We start from the raw sequence: 23,669 nt of genomic DNA, 5'->3' as shown, positions 1-23,669 counted from the left end.
TCATAAATAGAATCGTAATATATCCTCGATTTCATACAATTTTTGATTGATATTATTTTGTCATTCATTCGAGTTCTTTTTAGATGGTTAGTTTTTTTAGATTTGGTACAAATCGGCATTATTTCAATTATCTTGTACTACTTCAGTTTTGTTGCGCATTTTAATATTTACTAAAAAAGTACAATATACGTATTCTTAAACTTATAGTGTAATATATTTAATATTTCTCAATGCCACCCTTTTCACTTTATTTTATTATAAAAAATTCTTGTACAGGTGCTATATTTTTACGTTTATTCTGGAATTTTAATATTTAATACAAATATAAATACATTCACAAAAAAAAAATATATTTCAAAGAAATGTTATGTATGGAAAATACTATAGTTTTCTATGAAGTGAGTTAGCGAAATAAGAATCTTTTAAAAGGTTTTTGGAATCAGCTATCAGGTTTTTGAAAAATTCCACACAAAAATAATTATTGATATTAAATGATGGTTGAGAATAATTTTAACTCTGAGTTAAATCTTAAAAAAATAATAAAACCTAAATGAAATATGATACACTAAATTAAATATAATTATTATTAATTCTATATTCACTTGTTCTTTTTATTTACAAAAAACCTCCCACCTAACTGTCCTAACTTAATTAATTTCCCATCTAGAGTTTTACTCCAATGGACATGGTTGATACGATTAATAAGGTTTAATAATACTAGTAAGGTACAATTGTTATATTATCTTTATAAATAAGTTTAATCTTATGTAATGCTGTATTTTGTAAATTATACGCGTGAAGAAAAATAGTAAGTTTAAGGTAAAATATGATTAATTGACGTAAAATGAAGGGTTCAGTGGAATAACTAGGCAGCTCCGGTTTTCAAATTTTACAGCAGATAATTTTTTTTTTTTAATTTAAAAATATACCAAAGAGAAATATTTATTTTGGATTTTGGAAATTGCTGTTAACAAGGATATTTACAAGTTAATATAATTTTTACTGGAGCTATCAGGATTTTGCCTGGAGTCGGCAACAAATTTTATTTCTTGTTCTACGTTCTTGCCCGAAACACAAACAGACAACTTATTTTGCTTTATATCAAGCGAAATAATAATTGGATCTAATCTGATAATTACACAGAAATTGTGGTTGATTTTTTTCTCTAACAGAATATATAAAAACCTCAATTTTGAAAAAAAATGTAGATGCCTGGTTATTCCAATAAGCCCTTCAATAAAACGAATATATTATGTATTTTATTTTTATTTGTATGATTTTTATTTTTAATATCGAAAAATTAGATAGTTTTTAAAAAAAAAAATAAAAATATTATTAGTTATAAAAATACATTAATAAATAAATGAACAATAAAACGAATCAGTTAGTGTATACATATTATTTTATTGAAGGTTATACTATAATCATGACCTTTGTAATAAATTATTATGGTACAATGGATTTAAATATTTAGTTTAGTTGATAAAATTCATAGACTAAAGGGATAACAGTTGTATCAAACATTATAATTATTTTAAATATGATTACTCTAACAATGTAAAAAAACCTTTTTAAACGCGGCAAGAAAACTTATTGTCAAATATATATTTTAGTTAACAGTATAAAATTATTAAAACGTTACCGTAGATTATTATTATGATATTAAAACACGGTGAAACGAAATACATCGAAATCACATAAAGTTGTCAAGCTTATATTCACTGGTATAATATTCATGTATTCAAGCAATCTATAGTCGATAGTAATGAAATAATTTACACCAAATAATGTTCATACATTATATTATTTATTATTATTTGTACAATATACACTCTTTGGACACATTGGTGCAGGATTTGTGTGTGCAGTATAAAGTCCAATTCCATAATCGAATGGCACTTAAGCCTTTAGATCTCTCTGGGGACTATAAATGTGCCTTCACAGATCACAAGATTCCCGAAACAGTATATCGTACTACTTGTAAAATGTTGGATCAATTTTACCCAAGAATTCCCGAACTCAATTGTTCCTCCACGTTATTGTGGATATATCAATGTGTGATAAAATATAACGTTTAAAATAGACTACCATTTTATTAAACAAAAATCATTATATCATAAAACATGTACAAAAAGAGAAAGAGAGAGAGAGAAAGTATCTGCTTAAATAATTGTATTACAAAACCTGAAATACAAACAACGTAAAGTTTAGTAATTCCGGATTGTTTGAACGATAATACTAATTCATATTAAAATACTATACCACTTCCCAAATAAATATACAACGAAAGAATATCGTGCACAAAAGATAATTTTATGTAAATATAATATTAATTTGTGATAAGAATAAAAAGTATACGACTTATAACTTGTTTCATTATAATATCAAAAAAAAGTTACCATAAAGTTCAGCATTGTAAAACTACTAAAAAAAAATAAATATCGAAATTGAATTCTTATTAGATGCATATTATTTAAATTTAATTATAAATTGAGTTATTAATTTTTAAATGTAATTATTAATTTAATTATAAAATTTGATTTGAAGGTATGCAGAGAAGAATAGCTGAATTTAAACCAAATTGGAATTGTATTTTTTTGAATGTATATAAATTGTGTGTTATATTTTATTTATAATGTCATACATATAATTGAATATGCAAAACGTTTAAGAACATTTAAGAAAATAATGTATTTGTGAAATAATAGAGTTATGATTATTTATAAAAGTAAAAAGCTATTTTATTATTTCACATTTTGTAATCCACCAAAATTATTTATTAATTTTTTGTCGTTCAACACGTCATTAATTCTAACATTGAAAAAATGTTTTTCGAAGATCGTCAAATCAATATTAATAAAATCAAATTACCATTCTATAATAACAATATATACAATAATATTAAATTTATAAAAAAATTTAAAAAATTCTAAATTAGAAAATAAATTTACTTTCATTGATCACTTAAAATATAAGTTATTATTGGTTGGAAAATTATACAACAATTTTAAATATTTCGATAGAAATTGAGAGCGTTGGAATGTTATTTTTTTGTTCAAATGTAATTCCAAGGACAAAAATGTTTTAATGTTTATATTTAATATTCCATATCAAAAATTCACGAGGTAGATAGAGGTTGGTGAGGTATAGAAATAGGGATGACTGATTTAGATGAAATATTATTATAAATTTCAATAAAAATAATTTTTATAATAATCTTTTATTATTCGAATAATTATTTCTAGCGTATGTAGTAGATAAGCTATTATGTTTAATAATAATTCATACTACTATATTTTTATAAGTATCTTATAATTTTGTATCCAGGTTGGTCAAACCAACTTAAATGAATATATATATGTAAAACCTTTGATGTAAACAGAAGAAATTTGATTTTTAATGAACAATATAATAATTCTAAATTAAATAAGTTTAATGGTATAATGTCCCAGTATATAAGTGATATAAATAACTATATTATACTGATAATAAATTACCGCAACCACTCAAGTGGGAATAGTCACCCAAAAATCCGAGCAAAATGATAAAATGGAATGAAACAACAGCCACGCGATCAAATACATTCCTTTAGGAGCAAATTTCCAAAAAATGTATAACTACATGGGTTTAGAACATGTCTGTGGACGACTAAAAAAATGGATCGTGAGCTTACAATTCTAACACATCATAAAAAATAAAAAAAATTATGATGTCCGAGCCCTGGACGGTCAAATGGACTCGGCACCAATATGAAGCATAAAATGGTCCCTCAGCATCCACCAACACTAATTGAAATTACTGGAGATTATGAAGATTTTGGTGATACCGAGGACAAGGTTTTTAACTTCTAAATATGACAAAATGTACAAGAAAATTTACAAAAAACAATGAAAACGGATTACGTAATGGTCGTCTGTTCACATAAGCTGTTGCTGCGTATGTAAAACGTAATTTTTCGTCTTTAACATGAGAATATAAACAAAATATAATATTTTCGTTAAGGTGGGAATTTCAAATCTTATTTCAGCGTGAAACCTTGATCTTAATTTAATAATACAAATAAAAATTATAAACATAATATTAGTACGTATAATGTTATTATAGTATCCATTTTATGTTTCCAGTCACCACAGCAAATATGTTCAGACTAAAATACTTTTGTAAAGAAGTGCGAGCTAAATCTTCATAAATGCACCGTAAAAATGGACTCAAAAGCCTCAAATGTATGCAACTTTAGACAATTATTTTGTGAAGAATTTTACTTACACAATTCGCACTATATTTATGAAATTTATATAAAAAAAAGTGAGCCAAGAAAGAACTTTTAAAAAAAATATATGAGTGTATAAAATGACACCATTTCAAATTCATTGTAGGGTAGCATTCAAAACTTCTCTAAAAAATAAGGGGTTTTATAATATTATAAAAAATACATTTTTTACACTAGCAACAAATTTTATTATAGTAAATCTAAAAATAACACTTGAGTTATTTCCTTAAATCATACTCTATTGTTTGCAACAATTTAAATATTGACAATTGTTTAAAAACAAAAGTTAAAGTAAAGAAATAATAATACCACAGACAGTTATTTTTATATTAAATCATTATAATATATAATTAACATTAATTCACCAATGTCACTTCAATAAATTATTTAATCAGTAAAACTAAAAAAAAAATGAGATTAAATTTAGATTATTTCTTAACACTATTAAAATATTGGTATATATTAAAAAGAAAACAGAAAATCGAAACCAGAAGATTTTATTTTATTTTACAAGCACACAATTTATTGATTTAAAGGTACAGCATTGGAAAGAATCTATGGTATGAAACGATAAATTGAAATGAATTACAAAGTATTACGCATTTAATGACTATATAGTAATTACTGCTATGTGAAAAAAGTTGAATAAAGTTACTTTAGCCCATTGAAAAAACAATTAAAAAAAAAAAAAAGGTCTGATAGAATGACGAGATAACGTATGGTTTGAGTGGACATAAATTATTCTTTTCATTTATTTTATCTTCGGCATTGAAAAATGACTTTAAAACGACAAAGTGTATAAAGTACTTGAAACCCTAATATATGTTTAGAACATTAAGGTTCTCCTACGAAAAATAACGAAAAATTTTAAAAAAAGAAATTTTTTTGAATTTATATTTGTTTGTGTATTAGAAAATAAGTGTTTGATCTTTATGTGTATTATAAATAATTATATAGGTAGTTATAATATATTATGTATTCGTGGAAAGGAAATGCGATTATTTCACACCATTTATCTTTAAAAATATAAAAGTAATCAGTTGAACATTATTAAATTATTCGATAAATTACATGAGATGAAAAGATTATGAATCGATTATGAATACTCGTTAAAAATTATTAATGAATATAATATTTCGTTAAATGTCAATAATGCTAAATTAATTTTTTTATTGAATAAAATATTTTAAGTATTTTTAATTAAAGAAAGCTAAAATATGCTTTAAAAAAAAGTTGTCAGGTCAACAGTTTTATATTGGTTAAATGTTACTAGTTTTATTTAATTTAAATCATGGTGGAATTATGAAAATGTTATAGATAAAATAATTTCAGAGTTTAAACATTCTAAAAACTATTTATAGCTCTATCTTAATATAAGTAATATTTAGCTATTTTTATTAAATTATATTATTTTTTGTATTTTATTTGAAAAAAAAATATATATATATATATATTTGCTATCATTGTTTTCAACTTCATTAGTAATGTAAAAATATTTTCTGTGAGAATGCAAATATTTTTAATTATTCCTTTTATCAAAGCACTGATTAACAGAAATAATAATTATAAATGTGTACAATTTAAGAAAGTTCCTCTTTGAACTGAATCAAAACCTAAAACTACGAAGTTTGAAAGTACAAAATTAAACTTGAAATAAGTATAAGTTAAATAATTTTATATTAATTTGCTGTTGTTATTTTAGCGAAGGTGATATTCAATTTAGGATAGGATTCAACTAATGCAATTCAATTGAAACGAGTTAAACAATATTTGTGGCACACAAAATATTATCAAGTTTGATTGCAATTTTAGTCGTATCAACTAGTTTAACTATCTATATTAATTTAAAAACTTTTTACGAATTTTGTAGTTCACAAAATGTTTATACTAACTACAGCAAATATAATTAAATACACAGAAAATATATTTATTATTATTATTATTATTTTTTTTTTTAATAGATTTTTGTATATACAATTATAGCTCAACAATTATACAATAAAATATCAATTAAATAACATATTTTTAAAAAAAACAGATGCTATAACCAGCCTCCAAATATAAAGGCTATGATTTGATTTCTGACTAAATTAAGAATAGAAAAAAAGTTTGGGTAGATATTAAGGGCTTAAACAAAATATAGTACGTTTCTCTTGCAGAAAAGAATAGCTGAAAAAATGTGGGATACATCACAAAGATTTTCTGTTAAATATATGGAGCAGAATGGAACGTCTAATATGAATCCAGGTAACAGTATGTGACCTGAACGTAGGCGATAAAAATGTTTGATGGTCGTTCTAGAATCTAGATAGTTGGAGTTTATTGGACCAGATATTATGAGGGATAGTAGGAACAACATGTTTATATAAGGTTCCAAATTCTGCTGGGAGAGTTTGAAAATTTGACCATTGGGTGGACCAAAGGTTTTTTATGTAATGACATTTATGTGGAGTGAAATTAGAATGAGAAAGTTGAGTAAGAAAGGGATATATGAAGTTTCCTTCGTGTAGGTACGAATAAAAATCTAAAAATTTAAAATGCTATTTTTCGCAATTTTCGATAGTTTTTCAATTTTGTTGAATTTACTCATTTATAAAAACAGTTTAAGCTATTTTTTAAATTTTTTCACATAATTTCACTTCTTTAATACTTTTTAAACGGTTTTATAAAAATTTCATGAAATAAAATTGTGAAGTTGTTTTTAGCCTGAAGTACATGACATATTGATGCATATTGTTTATATATCTTATTGTTTATTGATATTATTGTATGTATAATCAAAACAATAATTTGATTATTTTAAAAATCGTATCGGTTTCGTCATACTGTGATTATCGGATTCGTCGTATTTATAATGCATATAGATAAGATTATATATTTTACATAAACAATTTTGAAAAAGTCATTAAAGTTATTAAAAAAAAGTATTTGAAACCATAAGTATTATAAATTATTTACTGACTGGAGAAAGAAAACTGTTAGATGGTTGACTTGAAAACTTGACGGTAAGTTATTTAGTTTATTTTAAGTATGCTCCGCTAACATCAACCGACATAGAACGATGTTTTTCGAAGTATAAAAACTTACTGACTCCAAACATTGGATTTTGAAAATTAAAAAAAAAATACTTACAGTTCAACGCAACAACATTAAATATATATTTTTTTATATTTCATATATACAACGTACATTATACAAGTTTATAAATTATAACTAGAGCACGGATTTGTATGGACTTAAAAGTATCGAAATATGCCATATAATATGCAGTAAAAATCATGAAAATATGCAAATATTTTTTATTAATAAATTTATAATTCAACTTATAATAATTGATTACTTAAATACTTAATAAAAAAAAAAAATTAAAAGCATTTTCTGAACTTAATATATTTTTAAAATTTTATTTATTATTAAAATAAATAATCATATGCATTTCAAGTTTGTCTTCTGTGAGGCTGTGTCATTTATCGGTTAACATATTTTTAAAGACTGAAAACGAACGTTCGACGTCAACCGAAGTTCTTGAAGCATATTTGAAGCAAGTGGTATGTCGATAACCGATTGACGCAGCAAGAGCGATTAAGTTTACGTTGTAATCGATTATTTATTTTATAATTAAATATATAAATTATTATTTAGTGACTATGAAATTTAGTTTTCATTTTTCTACTTGACAAAATATTATTTTATACATTTTTTTTTTAAATTTTCACTTCAATGTACAATAAATTTTGAATTTTGCCAAAATATGCAATAACCTCTAAATATGCAGAAATATGCAAAAAAAAATGTCACCATTAGATTCAAATTATGATGATTTGTGGAGATAACTGACAAAAATCCAAAAATATTGAAAGGAAAAAAATATGCAATTGCATAGAAATCCGTGTTCTAATTATAACTAATGAGTCTAATAATAATCAGATATAATAAACGAAATTTTATGAATTATAACGTAACGTTATTTTTTAGTGCAATTTTATATTCTTTAGATTTGTACATCATCGGATGTAGTGGATATCAATGAAGCGATAGCGAAAGTTAATTCTGATATATTTAATTCATTCGTTAGGACATGGTTAAAAGATGCATAGTGATTAATATCACTGATAATACTGTGGAGAGATTTCAGATTCAGATGAAACATAATATGGAGCAATTTTGGTACAAAAATAATCAAACCAACCATAGTTGTCATAGTGAAATGAAGGAATAAAGCAATGTTTAAACTTCATATCTGCAGATCCGAGGTATTGAAAGGAAATAGAAGGTTTAAGATTTGAGCATACATTTTCCAATTATTGCTCTTTCGTTTTAAGAGTACGGGTTGTAAGGGCGCATGCGTTTCGATATGATAGAAAAGTTTTTACGTGCATCGAAATGGTCTAAAAAGTAAGGATTTATATTTTACTGATTCTGTACAAGTGGAGTTACACCATGGTGGAAATTATGAAAATGTTTTTGTATTTAGTCTTATGATGAGTATCGTTTCTTTGGTAGAGTAGTTTAAAATGTCAGTGAAATAGGGGTAAGACGTTTTTAAGGATATATTATCAGGTAAGGCGACAAATAAATTTTGTATTTGAAGAGAAAAAGCTGCCAATCATCTTTATTGAAATTAAAATGAATTGGTTTGTATTAGATAAAGTCTGAGCAGGAAGTAAGGGAATTTGTATTCGTGGTAATACATATGTTAGTATTTATAATAATCGGGATGTGACAGCTGCTCTGAGGTTTACAAAGTGTTTTCAATGATACATTCCAGATAGTTAGCAGATAGAAAATCCAAGACTGAATCGGTTGAATTCGGGTTGCCGATGAGGGTTAAACTACCGTTGCTTAATATTCCGAGACTTAGAGAATCGATTGTATTATAAATAAGATTACCACGACATCTTGACAATGAATTTAAGCTTCATACTAGATGAAAGGTGTTAAAGTTAAAGTCAAGTCCCTACACAGTGGGAAATTGCGCATAACTAAGAAGAAAAGAGTCAGTTAAAGGAGGTAAGGGATGTATATATATTTAAGGATGTAAAAAGAGCAGATTTTTAATGGGGTAGAGATATCTGTAACTAAAATCTCAACTCCAATGAGGTCTATTTTGTAGCTAATGAGTCTATTTCTGATAATTTCATCAATGGAAATAAGTTAAGTTTTAAAAGAGTTATGAATGGCTATGGTTATGGATACTATAAATATCTGGGAAAGTAGTTCTGAAGGTTTTAAAGTTTGGTTTATTCAAAAGATGCGGAGGAAGTAGCCAGGTTACCGAGATAATGGCTATGGAATATTTATGGACTGTGAGTAGATTCTATAAAGGAGAAGGGCGAGCTATAAGGATTCCAACGATCTATTGGGAACGACGATATGTTATATCTGAGTCTATGTGAAAATGGCGAAAATAAAAATCCGTGAAATGTTTTAATAACAAAAAGAAAGAAATAATTTTCGTTAGTGGTTATAGTGCTCTGCACGATCCGATCTGATCCAGTCTTATCGTATAAAAATAGGTGAAGGATCGGTTCGGTCCAAATCAATATTTTTTTGAATGATTTTGGTCCGGTCCTGGTTTAAACTATAATAATTTCGGTTTGGTCCGGTCTCTAAAATATAATCAGATCGATCCGGTCCGGTTTGGACCAACCGGTCTCGATTAGTTTAAAATATACGGCTAATATTATGACTTGTTTCAAATCTAATATCTATTGAACAATGATTTAAAACTATAAAGACATTATTTATAGAATTAATAACACGAATATTTGATTATGGCCCATAGGAATCAATATTTTACCCCAGCAACGTTGTTTTATATAAATTGTATGTACTATCATGTATATTGTATGTATTTCAAAGCTGTTCATGGTACCTATTGGCTATTAATAATTTATTATTGAACATATTTTCAAGAAAAATTATTATTGTTCTCGTTATGATGCGGGTAACGTGGAATATTGTGGAAGTGCCACACCGCACCGCGCCGTCCAAGTATATAAATGTATACAACTGCCAATGAAATATTCGCACATTATGATCTTAATTTATATTAATTATAGTTTATCTATACATTATTTTGGGGAAACAGAGATTGGAAATGAAATGTGCACATCTAATTTCTATCCATTCTTGTCGATGATGCCGTTAAGCGGTAATACTTGGAAAATAATTGATTAGTCAGGCCAGATAGCAAGTAGTTCGATATTTCCACGTAAAATTCTTTGTAAAAATAATTAATACTTAATAATGAGATAATCACGAGTATAGTATAGTGTAGTATATATACCTAATATACCTATACTAAAATATAAATTTATCATAGTCTATTTTCACGGTGCAATATTTTTATAGTTTAGATCGTTTGTCCGCTCTATCATATTATGTTATACTTGGGGTCTTGTATGGTAGAAAAAAAAATAGGACCGTGGTCCGGTTCGGTCCGGCCCATAAGCTTTTACAGTCCGAAATTTATTAGTTCGAACCGGTCTCGGTCCACTCTAATAAATTATTTTAAATTTTCAGTCCGGTCCAGTTCCTAAAATTACGGACCGTACATAACAGTAGTACATACTTTTATAATCTAGTAATACTAATTAATCAATAATGTACTGTTGTACTTTTGCGTCTTGGATTACGTATTAAAGATAAGCCGTGGTTAAACCTAACTGCTACCAAGCTTTATTATATAGTAAATAATAATAATGCTATGCTTTATCTAGATAACCAATGTCATTTTGTACTTTTCAGTCCTATAACCTATAACCATTACCGAGTTATCCGTTAACATATTCATACGTAATGCATTTGTAATGGAGTTTATTCAAAGTCAAAAAAACGAAAATTTATTAAAATATAATGGTTATTTGTACAGATTTGACAAAAAATATAAATCTACCATGTATTGGAAGTGTAATGAAAGCCTCTGTAAATCACACCTTAATTTAATAAATGTAGAAATCGTTAAAGGAGCTAATGAACATAACCATACCATATCGAATTTAGAAACTGAACGGCGTATTTGTATAGAAAAAGTGAAAATTCGAGCTCTGTCACCTTAAGATAATCTACATCAGATCGTTTCAGAAGCGTCAAATTCTTTTATAATATTTTTTATTTAATTTTTCAAATTTTTTTTCATATAGGGATAATAGCATATTTTAATGGTGTATTTTATCTACTTACACATTATAAGATTAGGAAAAATATCAAATTTAAATGTTATTTTATATAGTATTTTGATTTTTATGCTTATTATTACTTATTATATTATAAAGGTAAATCCACTAACGAAAATAATTTCTTACTTTTCGCTATTAATGTTTTTGAGGTTAAAATATTTCGCGATTTTTATTTTCGTCGTTTTTTTTCCGCGATTTTTACTTTCGCGATTTTAACTGGCATCCGTTATATGTAGATAACGACGGTTGTGACTTCATTAGGTTGATTATCAACGACCGTACTGTTGGGATCGGCCATATTTTCAGTTACGTCATAGAAATTGAATGTAAAATAAAATGTATTTAAAATCGGTGTATTTTTGTTTACTTGTTGAATGTTAGGTGATACTGAACTAATGACATTTTTAATTAAATTACCGTTTCTACCGAAGGTACCGAAGCAGATGTTAAGACAGTATTTTTTGTGAGTGTGGTCTTGATTTTGTTAGTAGCCGGAGATTTACCGGCATGGTTTATAACACCTGAAGACGACATTAAAAACTACTAATTAAATTATAAGTTTATAAAAACCAGATTAACTATCAATGAGATGCTTGAGACGAGACGCAATTGTACGCTGCATGTATACAAATGACGATAAAAAATTAAAAAATAATAAAAATATATTTATTATGGTTTATTAAAAAGTGATTGTTTTTTGGATCTCTTGTTGAACATACGTGCCGGGTAAGATAAACAATTTTAAAGTATAAATTGAGGCATGAGACTCGTATTTGATATTTTATTATACCAATATGAATTTTATTTCATTCAAAGAACATAAATACTTTAAAATAAAATTTAAAAATATGAATGCCATTGACAATAATATGTCTTTGAATTTATAGAGCCTTCCCTAATTACTTCGAATTAACCGAAAACTCTGATTGATATTAGTATGTCTTTCAATAAAAATTTTCATTCAAAATACAATTTTCTTGAGATAATCTTCAAAATCGATTTTACCTTTGTACTTTCAGTTTATTTTATATTAACTATAGGCTTTAGAATATTTCACTCAATTAAACTCATTTGTATTTACATCAACCGACGGCTGCTTAACAACATCCCAGACAGTATAGAATGGTGCAATACATAGAAATTCGTCAATTGTTGGATTGTTAATAAAATTGAATTCTTAATTGCAAAAGGATCTAATTTCTCATATTAGGTTTAACGATACACTTGGAGAAATATAGTCGTGGTAGCAACATATTTTATGTTTTCATGTGAACACACAATTTACACACATAACATACGTTATATAAATGTTGTCATATATATATTATTATTACATTTATGTTTGAATTTCATAATCTTGGGTGAATTTCAAAAACAACAATAAAGCGTTTCCATGATAAAAACATGAGACTTGAAAAATTGTTCTTAAGCAAAGTGAAAACTTAGCCCATCAACGGGTTATTTATTTTGATACTTTGATACATAGTTGAAACTTTTGGACTTGTTGTTTATAATTGATAGGGAAGTTTAAGCACAAAACAATTAATGGAAAACACAACATTTTTTCGTACAAACTGTGTTTATTGATAATTGAAATTAAACAGTAATATAATCAAACGTTAATATGCTGCATGAAACAAAATATAATAGTAGATTGACTATTCAACCAAGCCATTCTAACAAGATAAGTTATTTTGGTATGATATGCATAGACCAAGGCAATGATATCGTTTTATAACTTCCGTATTTTTTTATTATAATTATAGAAAATAATTAAATTCAAAATTTGAAGATTATAATCTATAACTGAATGTTTTATTTCATAGAAAGATTTTTTTTAAATATAATTTTTTCTAATAAAACCTAGCATTACATTTTTTTTTTTTTTCAATAAAACCTTATATTAGATTTTATTACCATGTTTGCAAGCAGACTTTTCTTTAATATTATGTGCAATAATTTCAAAAATTAATGAAATCAATATCATTGTAGGAAAAACTTTTTCAATTTCATAACAGATAAATCCATTCAAAAAAAAAACGATAATATTAACTGATGAATTATTATAAAATTCCAAGTATTTTAATTCAAGATTTAATTTTCCTATATATTCTAAATATGTGTCAGGTAGAAATAAATCTGAAATTTTTGTTATGACTTTTTATTTCAAAATTGTAACACTGTTATTTTTTAAAACAGCAATAAAAAGTTTTTTATGATCGTTGTTCAAGTTTCATATTAATTTTATTATTATTTACAAAGTAATATTTAAACAGTTTTATATCTTTAGAGTAGTGAATTATTCACCATGCTAAAAAAACCGTGGACAATGGGTGGATATAATACGCTGCAATATAATTTACCCTACTTGGCTTAAAATATTTCTTAAAAACTCAAAAAAAGGTAATAATATACATTTATTCTATTCAATATTCAATATATATTACAAAATAAAATCGCATCATCTGCTGAAAAGTATTTTTAACATTTTTGTCAAGCGTAAAAATAATTAGACTCATGATTTTACGAACAGTCTTGTTGTATGCTCAACATTTTTTTTGCATCATTTCCTAATCAAGTGATCAGATACTTAGTGTCAATATTTTAAAAGTAACATATTTTATAAAGCATTTTTTCATAGAACTCTACTAAAAAAGATTAAAAAAAAAAAATTGCCTAAATATATTTATAGAATTGTTTTTGATTTCCTTTATAAGATTTTTTTTTTTAACTTAAGTGTAATGCTGATCGTTGTGTAAATATTTGTTATTTTATGTACTTATATTAATACAATTTAAAAAGTAATTTATGTAGAAACAATGTTTAAATAGAAAAAATATATATATACATATATTTATACGAGTGTCATGAAAACCATGAACCTTGATCAAATATCTATATTTAAACTGTTGATTTATGTTATAAGCAGTATCGTTATTATAGTGTTTTTGTGTACACAACTCTAATCGGCTCTTTAGTATCAATAATATATTAAAACACTACTGCACGTGATATCCAAATGATCAATCTTACCGAATTGCTGTAAGCATTTGCCGAAAAGCTTCATAAAACCAGTGCCCAGCTGTACGAATTCCAGTCGTTTGTCCAACACCAAATGCCACGGAAAAGCTTTGCAGAAACTCGTTACGCCCATTTTAAGGTCACAGGCTCGATGCGACAAAGCGATGGCGGAGTCTTTAACATCTTCACCAACTGCTGCGGTCCTAATGGTGTATCTGAAATTGTAAAACAGTGATCAGTACAATGACTAATTCATTATTTCCACTATTCATGTTATGCTAGATTAAAAAACCACCGAGTGGATCAGAATTTTGTGTACTCGTATATCGAAAGTGAAATTTATAAATTTGTGATGTTTCAAATAACATCACATTTCTGTTGTTATTATTAACAAAAGCGAAAATATCAATTGAATTAAATGTGAACATTTAACCGTTACGTATTATTGTTATACGAAAAACCGTTAGTAACTAAGCGTACAACTGTGAAAACAATGTTTTATCACGATAACACTTGTCTTTATTACGAATTTTGAACTTCAAATGTGCGTTGGTTCTCTTAAATCTAAAATAAATGTGCAACGATCTAAATCGTTTTTAGTACTACTAGAGCGAATAAACATTTTAGTTTTTAAAAAAAAAAACGTCACATTTTTCGTATAAAACTTTTTACATTAATTATATTTTGTGTAAACTGCTTCGCCGTGTCGAATGAGTCATAATGTAGAAATAACGAAATGTAATGAATCGTACATTAGATAACTAAAGTCAAAGGATGTAATAAAATAATACATATTTTTATCGACTTGAATAACCGATTTATGAACACAAAATTGTATTGCGAACAGAAGAAAAAAGTTTGTCATAAATGATAAATAAAAATAATTTATGCTGAAAAGAATTGTAAATAAAAGCTTCCACGTGGCTCTTTCTTTGAAACGAAACGTTTAAATATTCAATGGCAAAAATAAATTTAAGTCATTTAGGATAATCAATGACCATTGGTCGCGTTCATTAAATGTTATCTACGGGGAGAATATCGGGTAACATATAAAATATTCGTCATATCTTTGATACTTCCTGCTTTTCAAGACGATATAAATATTAAAATTTAACAAAAAATAAGAATATTTCGATATCGCAATCACAATAATGTTACAATAAGAGTTACAATGCTTTTTTGATTTCGTCCGTTCGCGCATCGACGACTCAAAAAATCATGTTCGTCGCACACGGTCTTTGCTGGCGCGTGATATTGATAACGATTATCGGTCGTCGCCGTCGTTGGAACTGGCCACCTGGTTAAGTTCGTACCGCTACATACATTGCCTGTGCGTGTATCGTTTGTCGTGTTGTCGTGGTGAGTAGTGATGTTAAACTGTGAAAAATATTTATCACACTGTGATATTGCTACTGTGATAAAAAAAATCACAGTGAAAATAACAGAGATTACTACTCTACTTGAACTGCTTCTTTCTATTTTTCACGTACCTATGGCGATTTACATGTTTACTTTACACTATCAGAATATCACAGTTAGTCACGGTATCACAGTAGTCCATAGAGTTAGAACGTTACTCTATTTAATATTTAGTCATGATATCAGATAATATTTACCTAATGTAAATGTGGCATAATATTAATCATTATTCATAATTCTAACAGAAGAAGAATTCGTAATTATATATTACTTTTAGGTTACTGAATTATTTTTCTATGATAAGAATTTAATTTTTATACAAACGCACACTGAAATTCCTCCAAAATACATATAACCAATTTTATTGAAACCATATGCATATTTTTATGAACATTGTGAAATTATTGTTTTATTTAGTAAATAGTTACAAAACTAAATTACGTCAAAATATAAAATGACAAGTGGACACTTAAAATATTTCTAAGAATATTAGAATATTTTTAAAGTACACATTTAGTAATTAAAAATAAAAATTCATATTAGGAATCCAAAATATATACAAATATAGTATAAATATCTTCAAATGTGTACAGATAGTGTGGATTTTATTTGCTCTGCAAATGTACTTATTTTATAACTAATAACTTTTCAAATGAAGTAATTTCTTTTATAAAAAAAAAAAAAAAAAAAAAAGAGAAATATTAAAAGCAACTGCATTTTATCAAACTATTAAATTTTAATATTATTTTTAATAAATGTTCTAACATTCTTCATAATTTCTTCAACATTGTCATAGCCAAAATAATAGCATTATATTTTATACTTTATCGCTATTTAAAGGTTCTTATTTATCGAAAGGTAACATTAAATAACAATATTAAAGATATAAAGATGATTTTCTTTATTTAATTTTGTATTAACCAGAGTTCTTAAACTACAATTCAAAGTTGATTAAAATAAATAATTAAATGAAAAAATACAAAATCATAATTATACAAAGTGCCTCAGGGTGATTCGATAAATGAAATAACTTTCGTTATGTTTGTTATTTTTATTTAATTTTTTTTTTTTTTTTTTTTTTAATAAATACTTAGGATCTACGTAAGAACGAAATTGTATTAAATGAACTGAACTTTGAAAATTTGAAATATGAAATTATTGTTCTAGGGTTCAAAAATAAAATCCAAAATATTCATTTTATAAATCGGATTTTTAGAAAAAGTGTGGTTTTAAAATCATTTTTTAAAGTTTAACTCATTTATTATGAATTTTAAAGTTTTTAAAAATATGAATTAAATAATTAAAATAAATATATGTTCTATAAAGATAAAATTGGTGACAACTATTAGTTTTTCAAAATTTATTTATGTATATATATCATGTACGTAATATAAAATATTTTGTGTATTTGAAATTTTATACAAAAATAAACAAAATATTAGTATCGTTATTATTGAAGTAGACAGATAAGAAGGTAATTGCCTTATATATTAATTCATTTAATATTTTTATTTATAATTGTAAAAAATGTTATAGTATACATTTTATATTGGTTACCTTCGATAATAATCGTATAGATCTATGGTTTAAAAATGATAAATTAACACATTTTGAACTTTACATTGTTCTAATTATTGTTTAGAAAAGTAAGAAAAATTAAAATTGAATTTTCCCCAAAATTTTTGGTATTTTCATGATTTTTCTTTTTGATTTTAAAAAAAAAAAAAGTTACAACTCTACCAGTTAGAGAAATCCCACAGTTTTTATCTTATCCTTTCTTTTATATGTACACATTAATAACATTTTAAATAATTTATTTTTATATTTGCTTAATATTAATTTTTAAAGTCCTCTACCCTAGATCCGACTTTAATATCAATGATGTTTTATACAATAGTGAAAGGGTAAAAAATATTGGATTTCTAATATTAATCAAATTGTTTTTTCAGAATTTGCCACATTCACTGAATTAATTAAAAAAAAATTATAACATTTACTGACGGTTTGCATTATGCAGAGTAATTTTTTTAATTTTTAATATATTTTAGTAATTAAACAAATACAGCCAAAAATTGTAAAAAAAAAAACATTCATTAACTTATCTAAAAATCAATATGATGAAAGTGATAATTAATAAACAGGGCTCAGATTTTATAGCATTTCCGTATATATTATTATAGAACATAGGATATTAAAAAAGTAACCCATTGCGTTCTTGTGGTTTATATTTTAATTAATTTAAATTAATTAAAACGTAGTTGCATTTTTATAGATGTTTGTGTTTTTTTTCAATATAATAAAAAATATGTATTTAATAAAACATTGTAATTTAATGAAAATTCCATAATGATTTGTTGATTGTTGTTTAAGAATATGAAAATGTACTTGTCAATTTGTTAATGTTTTTCAACAAATTGTCATTTCTTATATTTTCCTTTCTTTTAATAAATTATTAAAAAGAAATTCAAATTTGATTTCCTGTATGACATAATATAAACATTATTTAATATGTTGAATGAATAATTTTCTTCAAATTGCACTGTACACTATTTGAATGTCACATTTATAAATTGCATTAGTACGTTTTCTCTGGACCTTTGTGATTTTACTCAAGAATAAACGATGAGTGTACCAAAAAACGTAGAATGTAATAAAATTGTAATCCAAGTGATTTAAGTGATATTATAAATAATAATAAACTAAAAACTAAAAATCACACCCGTTTATACTTTTAATTTATTTCGATTATCAAATATCAGTTTTTAATATTTAAGTTTATCTGGTTATTTTGATTATTCATACACAACGTGTGTATTTTAATCAATTGGGGTTATAATGATAAATATAAATTTATAATTAATGATAGTAATATAGTAGTTACAAATGACAACAAATATTTTGGAATAAATTAAATTTCAATCACAATAATATGAGTTATAATAATTATATTATACACAATATATTGTTAACCTTTTCATAAACTTTATAAAAACAGAAAATTAATGACTCTATCATTATTAGATTTTTAAATACCAATATTTTTTTAAAAATTCTGATTACAAAATTACCATTTTTAATTATTTATCAAACTTAAGAATACAATTTAAAATGTTCAAATTTGAATTCTTAAAATTAAAAAAAATCATTTAATGTAAACAAATGTATTTGTATTTGTCAAATCATCTTGGGACACCTGTATATATTTTATATGTATAATATATTTTAATATAACAATTTTATATGTATGTATAACTTGAATGTTTAAATTTATTACATTATATATAATATAATAAATACTAATTATAACAATGTTTTTTACTATTATTTAGTTTTAGCTGATAAATTATTTTATGTGGACTTCAATATTTTCAAAATCATACTGGAAATTATTTTGATTTCTTCGTCAATCTTAGATAGAAAAATCTCGTGTCACAGTGTTTTTTCGGAATGAACTCCGAAACTAATGGACCGATCATAATGAAATTTTTAATACCGTGTGTAATTTGGTCCAACTTATAAGATAGGATAGTTTTCATCTCAAATTTTTTAATATATTATTATTAACTTTTTTATAAATTTACATACCTATGTATAATTGCATGGTGTATTTCGGATATTCCCGTGACTGACCGCGATAGTATCTATATATCTACCTGTAACCTGACCTTTTTTTCTATTGTGTGTGTTTTATCGTCGGCGGCGTGTAGATATGAATAAAAGATAGGATAATTTTTATCTCGATTAAAGCCCTCAATATTTTTGCATTGCAATAATTGTGAAAAATAAAGTTATAGAATTCTCTAAAAAGATCCACAATGTTTGAGAATAGGGAATTAGGTTATCAATAAACTTTGGTACAAATCAGGTAAAAAATGAGATCCACGTAAACAAGGAGAACCACATCCTTCAATCGCGGGCATATTCAAAGTCAAGGCACTGGGAAGACTACACAGTACATCCAAAACAACGTGAATGCCTCTTTTTACGTTTGTTGTTGGTGAATATTCCTGGACCAACGTATTTCAAATTTTTGTGAACAGTTAATGGTCAAATGTTCAATACTTATCAAGATGTGTGTCGTGGGTGAAATTTCTGAAATACGGCAATCACTGGGCCCTGATACTTGCTGATGCAGCGTTGACATCAACGTCAAATAGTATTCGACAGCTGTTTGCAATTATTTTGATGACATGTAACCCAGCCAAATCATCAACTCCGTGGGAAAAATATAAAAACTATATGACTGAAGACATACTACATCGAGTTAAACAAACAAACCAATGTTCAAATATGAATTTCACACAGCAGATGTATAATGAAGCACAAATTTTGATCGAGGATTTATGTATTTTAATTTCTAATTTTTCCACTTAATCATTATAGTATGCCATCACCTGTTCGCCCGACCACTGACTTAGTTAACAGTGATTTAAAACGACAAAAACAGTATAACGAGGTTGACTTAGCTATGTATAATTATTGAGAATAATGAACCATTACTGACGGCTAAACAAAAAAATAATTTATAATCGGATTATTCTAACTGTTGATGCAGAACAAGGTGACTTTTTTTTCTTGGACGCGCCCGGTAGAACCGGAAGACATTTTTAACATCGTTGATCCTTGCAAAGATACGGCCACAACAGAAAATTGCATTGGAAATTGCTTCATCAGGCATTGTTGCAACTTTGTTAGATGGTGGACAAACGGCACATTCAGCATTTAAGCTGCTATTAGACATTCATAACAAACCAAACGCAACGTGTAACATTAAAGAAAACAAGCGGAATGGCTTCAGTGTTGCGTAGGAGTTCAATTATAATCTGGGATGAATGTACCATGGTTCATAAATATTCACATTATATTAAACGATGCAAAATTTTTGAACGACAACGATAAACTTTTTGGTGGTGCTGTCCTACTACTGTCTGGTGATTTCCGACGGATATTGCCAGTCATTTCTCGCTCTACTTATGCCGATGAGATTTATGCATGTTTAAAACAATTGTTTTTATGGCGAAATGTTGAAACGTTTCGATTGACCATAAACATGCGAGTACAATTGCAAAATGATCCATCGGCAAAAATATTTTCTGAGTAATTGCTGGATATTGGAAACGGTAAAATAGAACTGCATCCAAATTGTCAGACAATTTTTGCAATATAGTGCAGACAAAAAATGAACTAATTGAGAGTGTTTTTCTGGATATACTGAATAATTACTTGGATCAAAATTGACTTAGTCAACGGCCTATTTAGCAGCAAAAAATGATGATGTTGACAAAATTAACTTTGAAATGCAACAGTTATTTCCAGGTAATCAAATGTATTTTAAATCAATCGACACTACTGTCGATGAAAACGAAACAGTACATTTTCCCACTGAATTTTTAAATTTTCTGAATATACCAGGAATGCCACCACACAATCTTCGATTAAAGATTGTTTCACCAATTATTTTTTTTGCGTAATTTGTATCCACCTAGATTATGCAACGGTACACGTTTGGTAATCAAAAGGATCACCAGAAATATTCTTGAAGCAACTATTTTGAATGAGAAATTTAAAAGAGAAATTGTGCAGTTGTCCCGTAATTCCAATGATACCATCAAATCTCCTATACCAATTAAAATACTTCAATTTCCTATTCGTTTGGCATTCGCAATGACCATAAACAAGTCTCAAAGACAAACAATGTCCATTTGTGGCTTGGACTTGGAAAATCCATGCTTTTCCCATGAGCAACTATATGTTGCATGCTCACATGTGGGGAAGTCATTAAATCTATTTATATTAGCAAAATACAGGTTAACCAAAAATATTGTGTTCCAATTAGTTCTTAATTAAATTAAAATTATTATTATTATTATATAAATTGTTATAATTCAAAATAATATAAGTCATTATTAAAAATAGTTTAAAATGTACATAATTTATAAAATTATGCTTGTTTATGTTATTAATAAAGAACTTTGTAATTTACTCATTCATTGCAGACTATGTTCTATTCTTAATCCCGTGGGTTATTATTAGTGATATTATATGAATATTAATTTGACATACTCAATAGTTTACTGTACGCTTTAATCTCCAAAATCACTAAAAAACTACAAATAAAAAAATAAAAATATTTTTTCATACAGAATAACAATAACACATGGCCTACAAAAATGCCAAAAAACAAACAAATATGCGGGTAACGCCGTGTCGGAACAACTAGTTATTCTATAAAAATATAACCATAACTCTATGGTTTTTAACGTGTTTTATCGAAAGGTTCTAAGATTTTTTAAGTACAAGTATCACTTGGGTTTTACATCCTGAGACACAATAAGATAATAACGAAAAAAGTTTAGCTATAAAAAAAAAGAAAAAAAAATACAATACATTGTAATATGAATAAATGGCACCATAACCAAGGATCAAAACAAGTGTACCATAAGCTAAAAAATAAAATATTCTACATGGTATTGAAAATTAGGTTATTGAAATAGAATGTATAAATTTTCTTTTCGCTTACTAAAATAACTATCAGAAAATCCAATAATAGAAGGACATATTTTGAAAATATTCCCAGAGGAACCTGCACGAACACACAATTTCTCATGTAGAAAACGGTTGATTCAACGCCATAGGTTAATCAACTCAGATTCAAAATGTAGTGGAAATATATTTACAATATTCTTTCTTTAGTGGTAGGTATGTACATTTTATTATTCTGCTGTGTTATTGTAATAGTTTGAATTTAAATTTACTGTTGTGGCTGAATGCTATTGAATAAATTGTATTGTATCCACTATTATTTGATTGTGAGATCCTGTGGAATTAACCGATCGATCAAATATGCATAGTTTTGTTGCAATCAGTAACGATAAATTTCCACGTACGGAAATCACTAGTCTGGTGATTGGAAATTATCATAAATTTAGTAGTAATCGATTAATTTCAGGCAATATAACAACTTTAAATATCTTCAACCCGAACTTTAATAATATATAATATAATTCTTAGTTAATCAGCTATATAAATTACTCGTGTTAGTTTTATCACGCCCAATCTAATAGGTCTATTAAATGCAAAATTCTTGATTTTCGTTCAAAATTAATATTAAAAAAAGTAAAGTTAATTAATAATTTAAGCATATCAGAATAATATTTTAATAAAAAAAAAAAAAAAATAGTTATAATCATACACACATTACAGAATACTATTAATTAATAAATTTAAATCTAGTTGAAAATACATATAAATTACATTCTTATATAATAAATTTATAACAATAATCGAATTTGATGATTCAGTTTGTTTTCAAAATGTATATTAACAAAACGTTATTGCACTGCATTTATCTCTCAACAATATATGTACCTATACAGTATACTATCGTATGTTAACGTCCTTTGTTAACTCACTTTATAGAATATATAGTAGAAATTAATCCTATGTAAATGAATTAACATAACATTGATTGTCTATTTTCATTAAATATCAAAGATGTACAATATTATCCCACAATCATTTATACCAAAACATCAGTTAGAGCCCATATTTTAAATGTTGTGATAATTTATTAATTTATATTAAATTCGAATTGAATATCACAATTAAAATTAACAGAAATGTCAAAATGCAGGTAGAATAAGCAATAAGAATTCCTAATAAAAATAATCAATTTTCCAAAATACTTTGATTATTTTTATTAGGGATTCCAAAATACTTGTATAGATAAGCGATAAAAATATGAAATCTAATCTCGTCACAAAATGTAAAAAAAAATC

At 26.0% G+C, this 23,669-nt stretch overlaps 1 protein-coding gene across 1 annotated transcript in view; it reads right to left on the bottom strand.

Moving 5' to 3' along the window:
* Nucleotides 1–23,669, bottom strand: part of LOC112691823 (head-specific guanylate cyclase) — a 421,762-nt gene that overhangs the window by 163,976 nt on the left and 234,117 nt on the right. The window contains exon 7 of the mRNA XM_025566227.1: nucleotides 14,485–14,687. Within this exon, the coding sequence (XP_025422012.1) occupies nucleotides 14,485–14,687 (203 nt within the window). The remainder of the gene's footprint in view (nucleotides 1–14,484; nucleotides 14,688–23,669) is intronic.

Source organism: Sipha flava, unplaced genomic scaffold, assembly GCF_003268045.1.
Source record: "Sipha flava isolate LNK unplaced genomic scaffold, YSA_version1 67_pilon_pilon, whole genome shotgun sequence".
Lineage (NCBI taxonomy): Eukaryota > Metazoa > Arthropoda > Insecta > Hemiptera > Aphididae > Sipha > Sipha flava.
The sequence above is the reverse complement of the archived record's forward strand: the minus strand, read 5'-3'. Positions and strand labels throughout refer to the sequence as shown.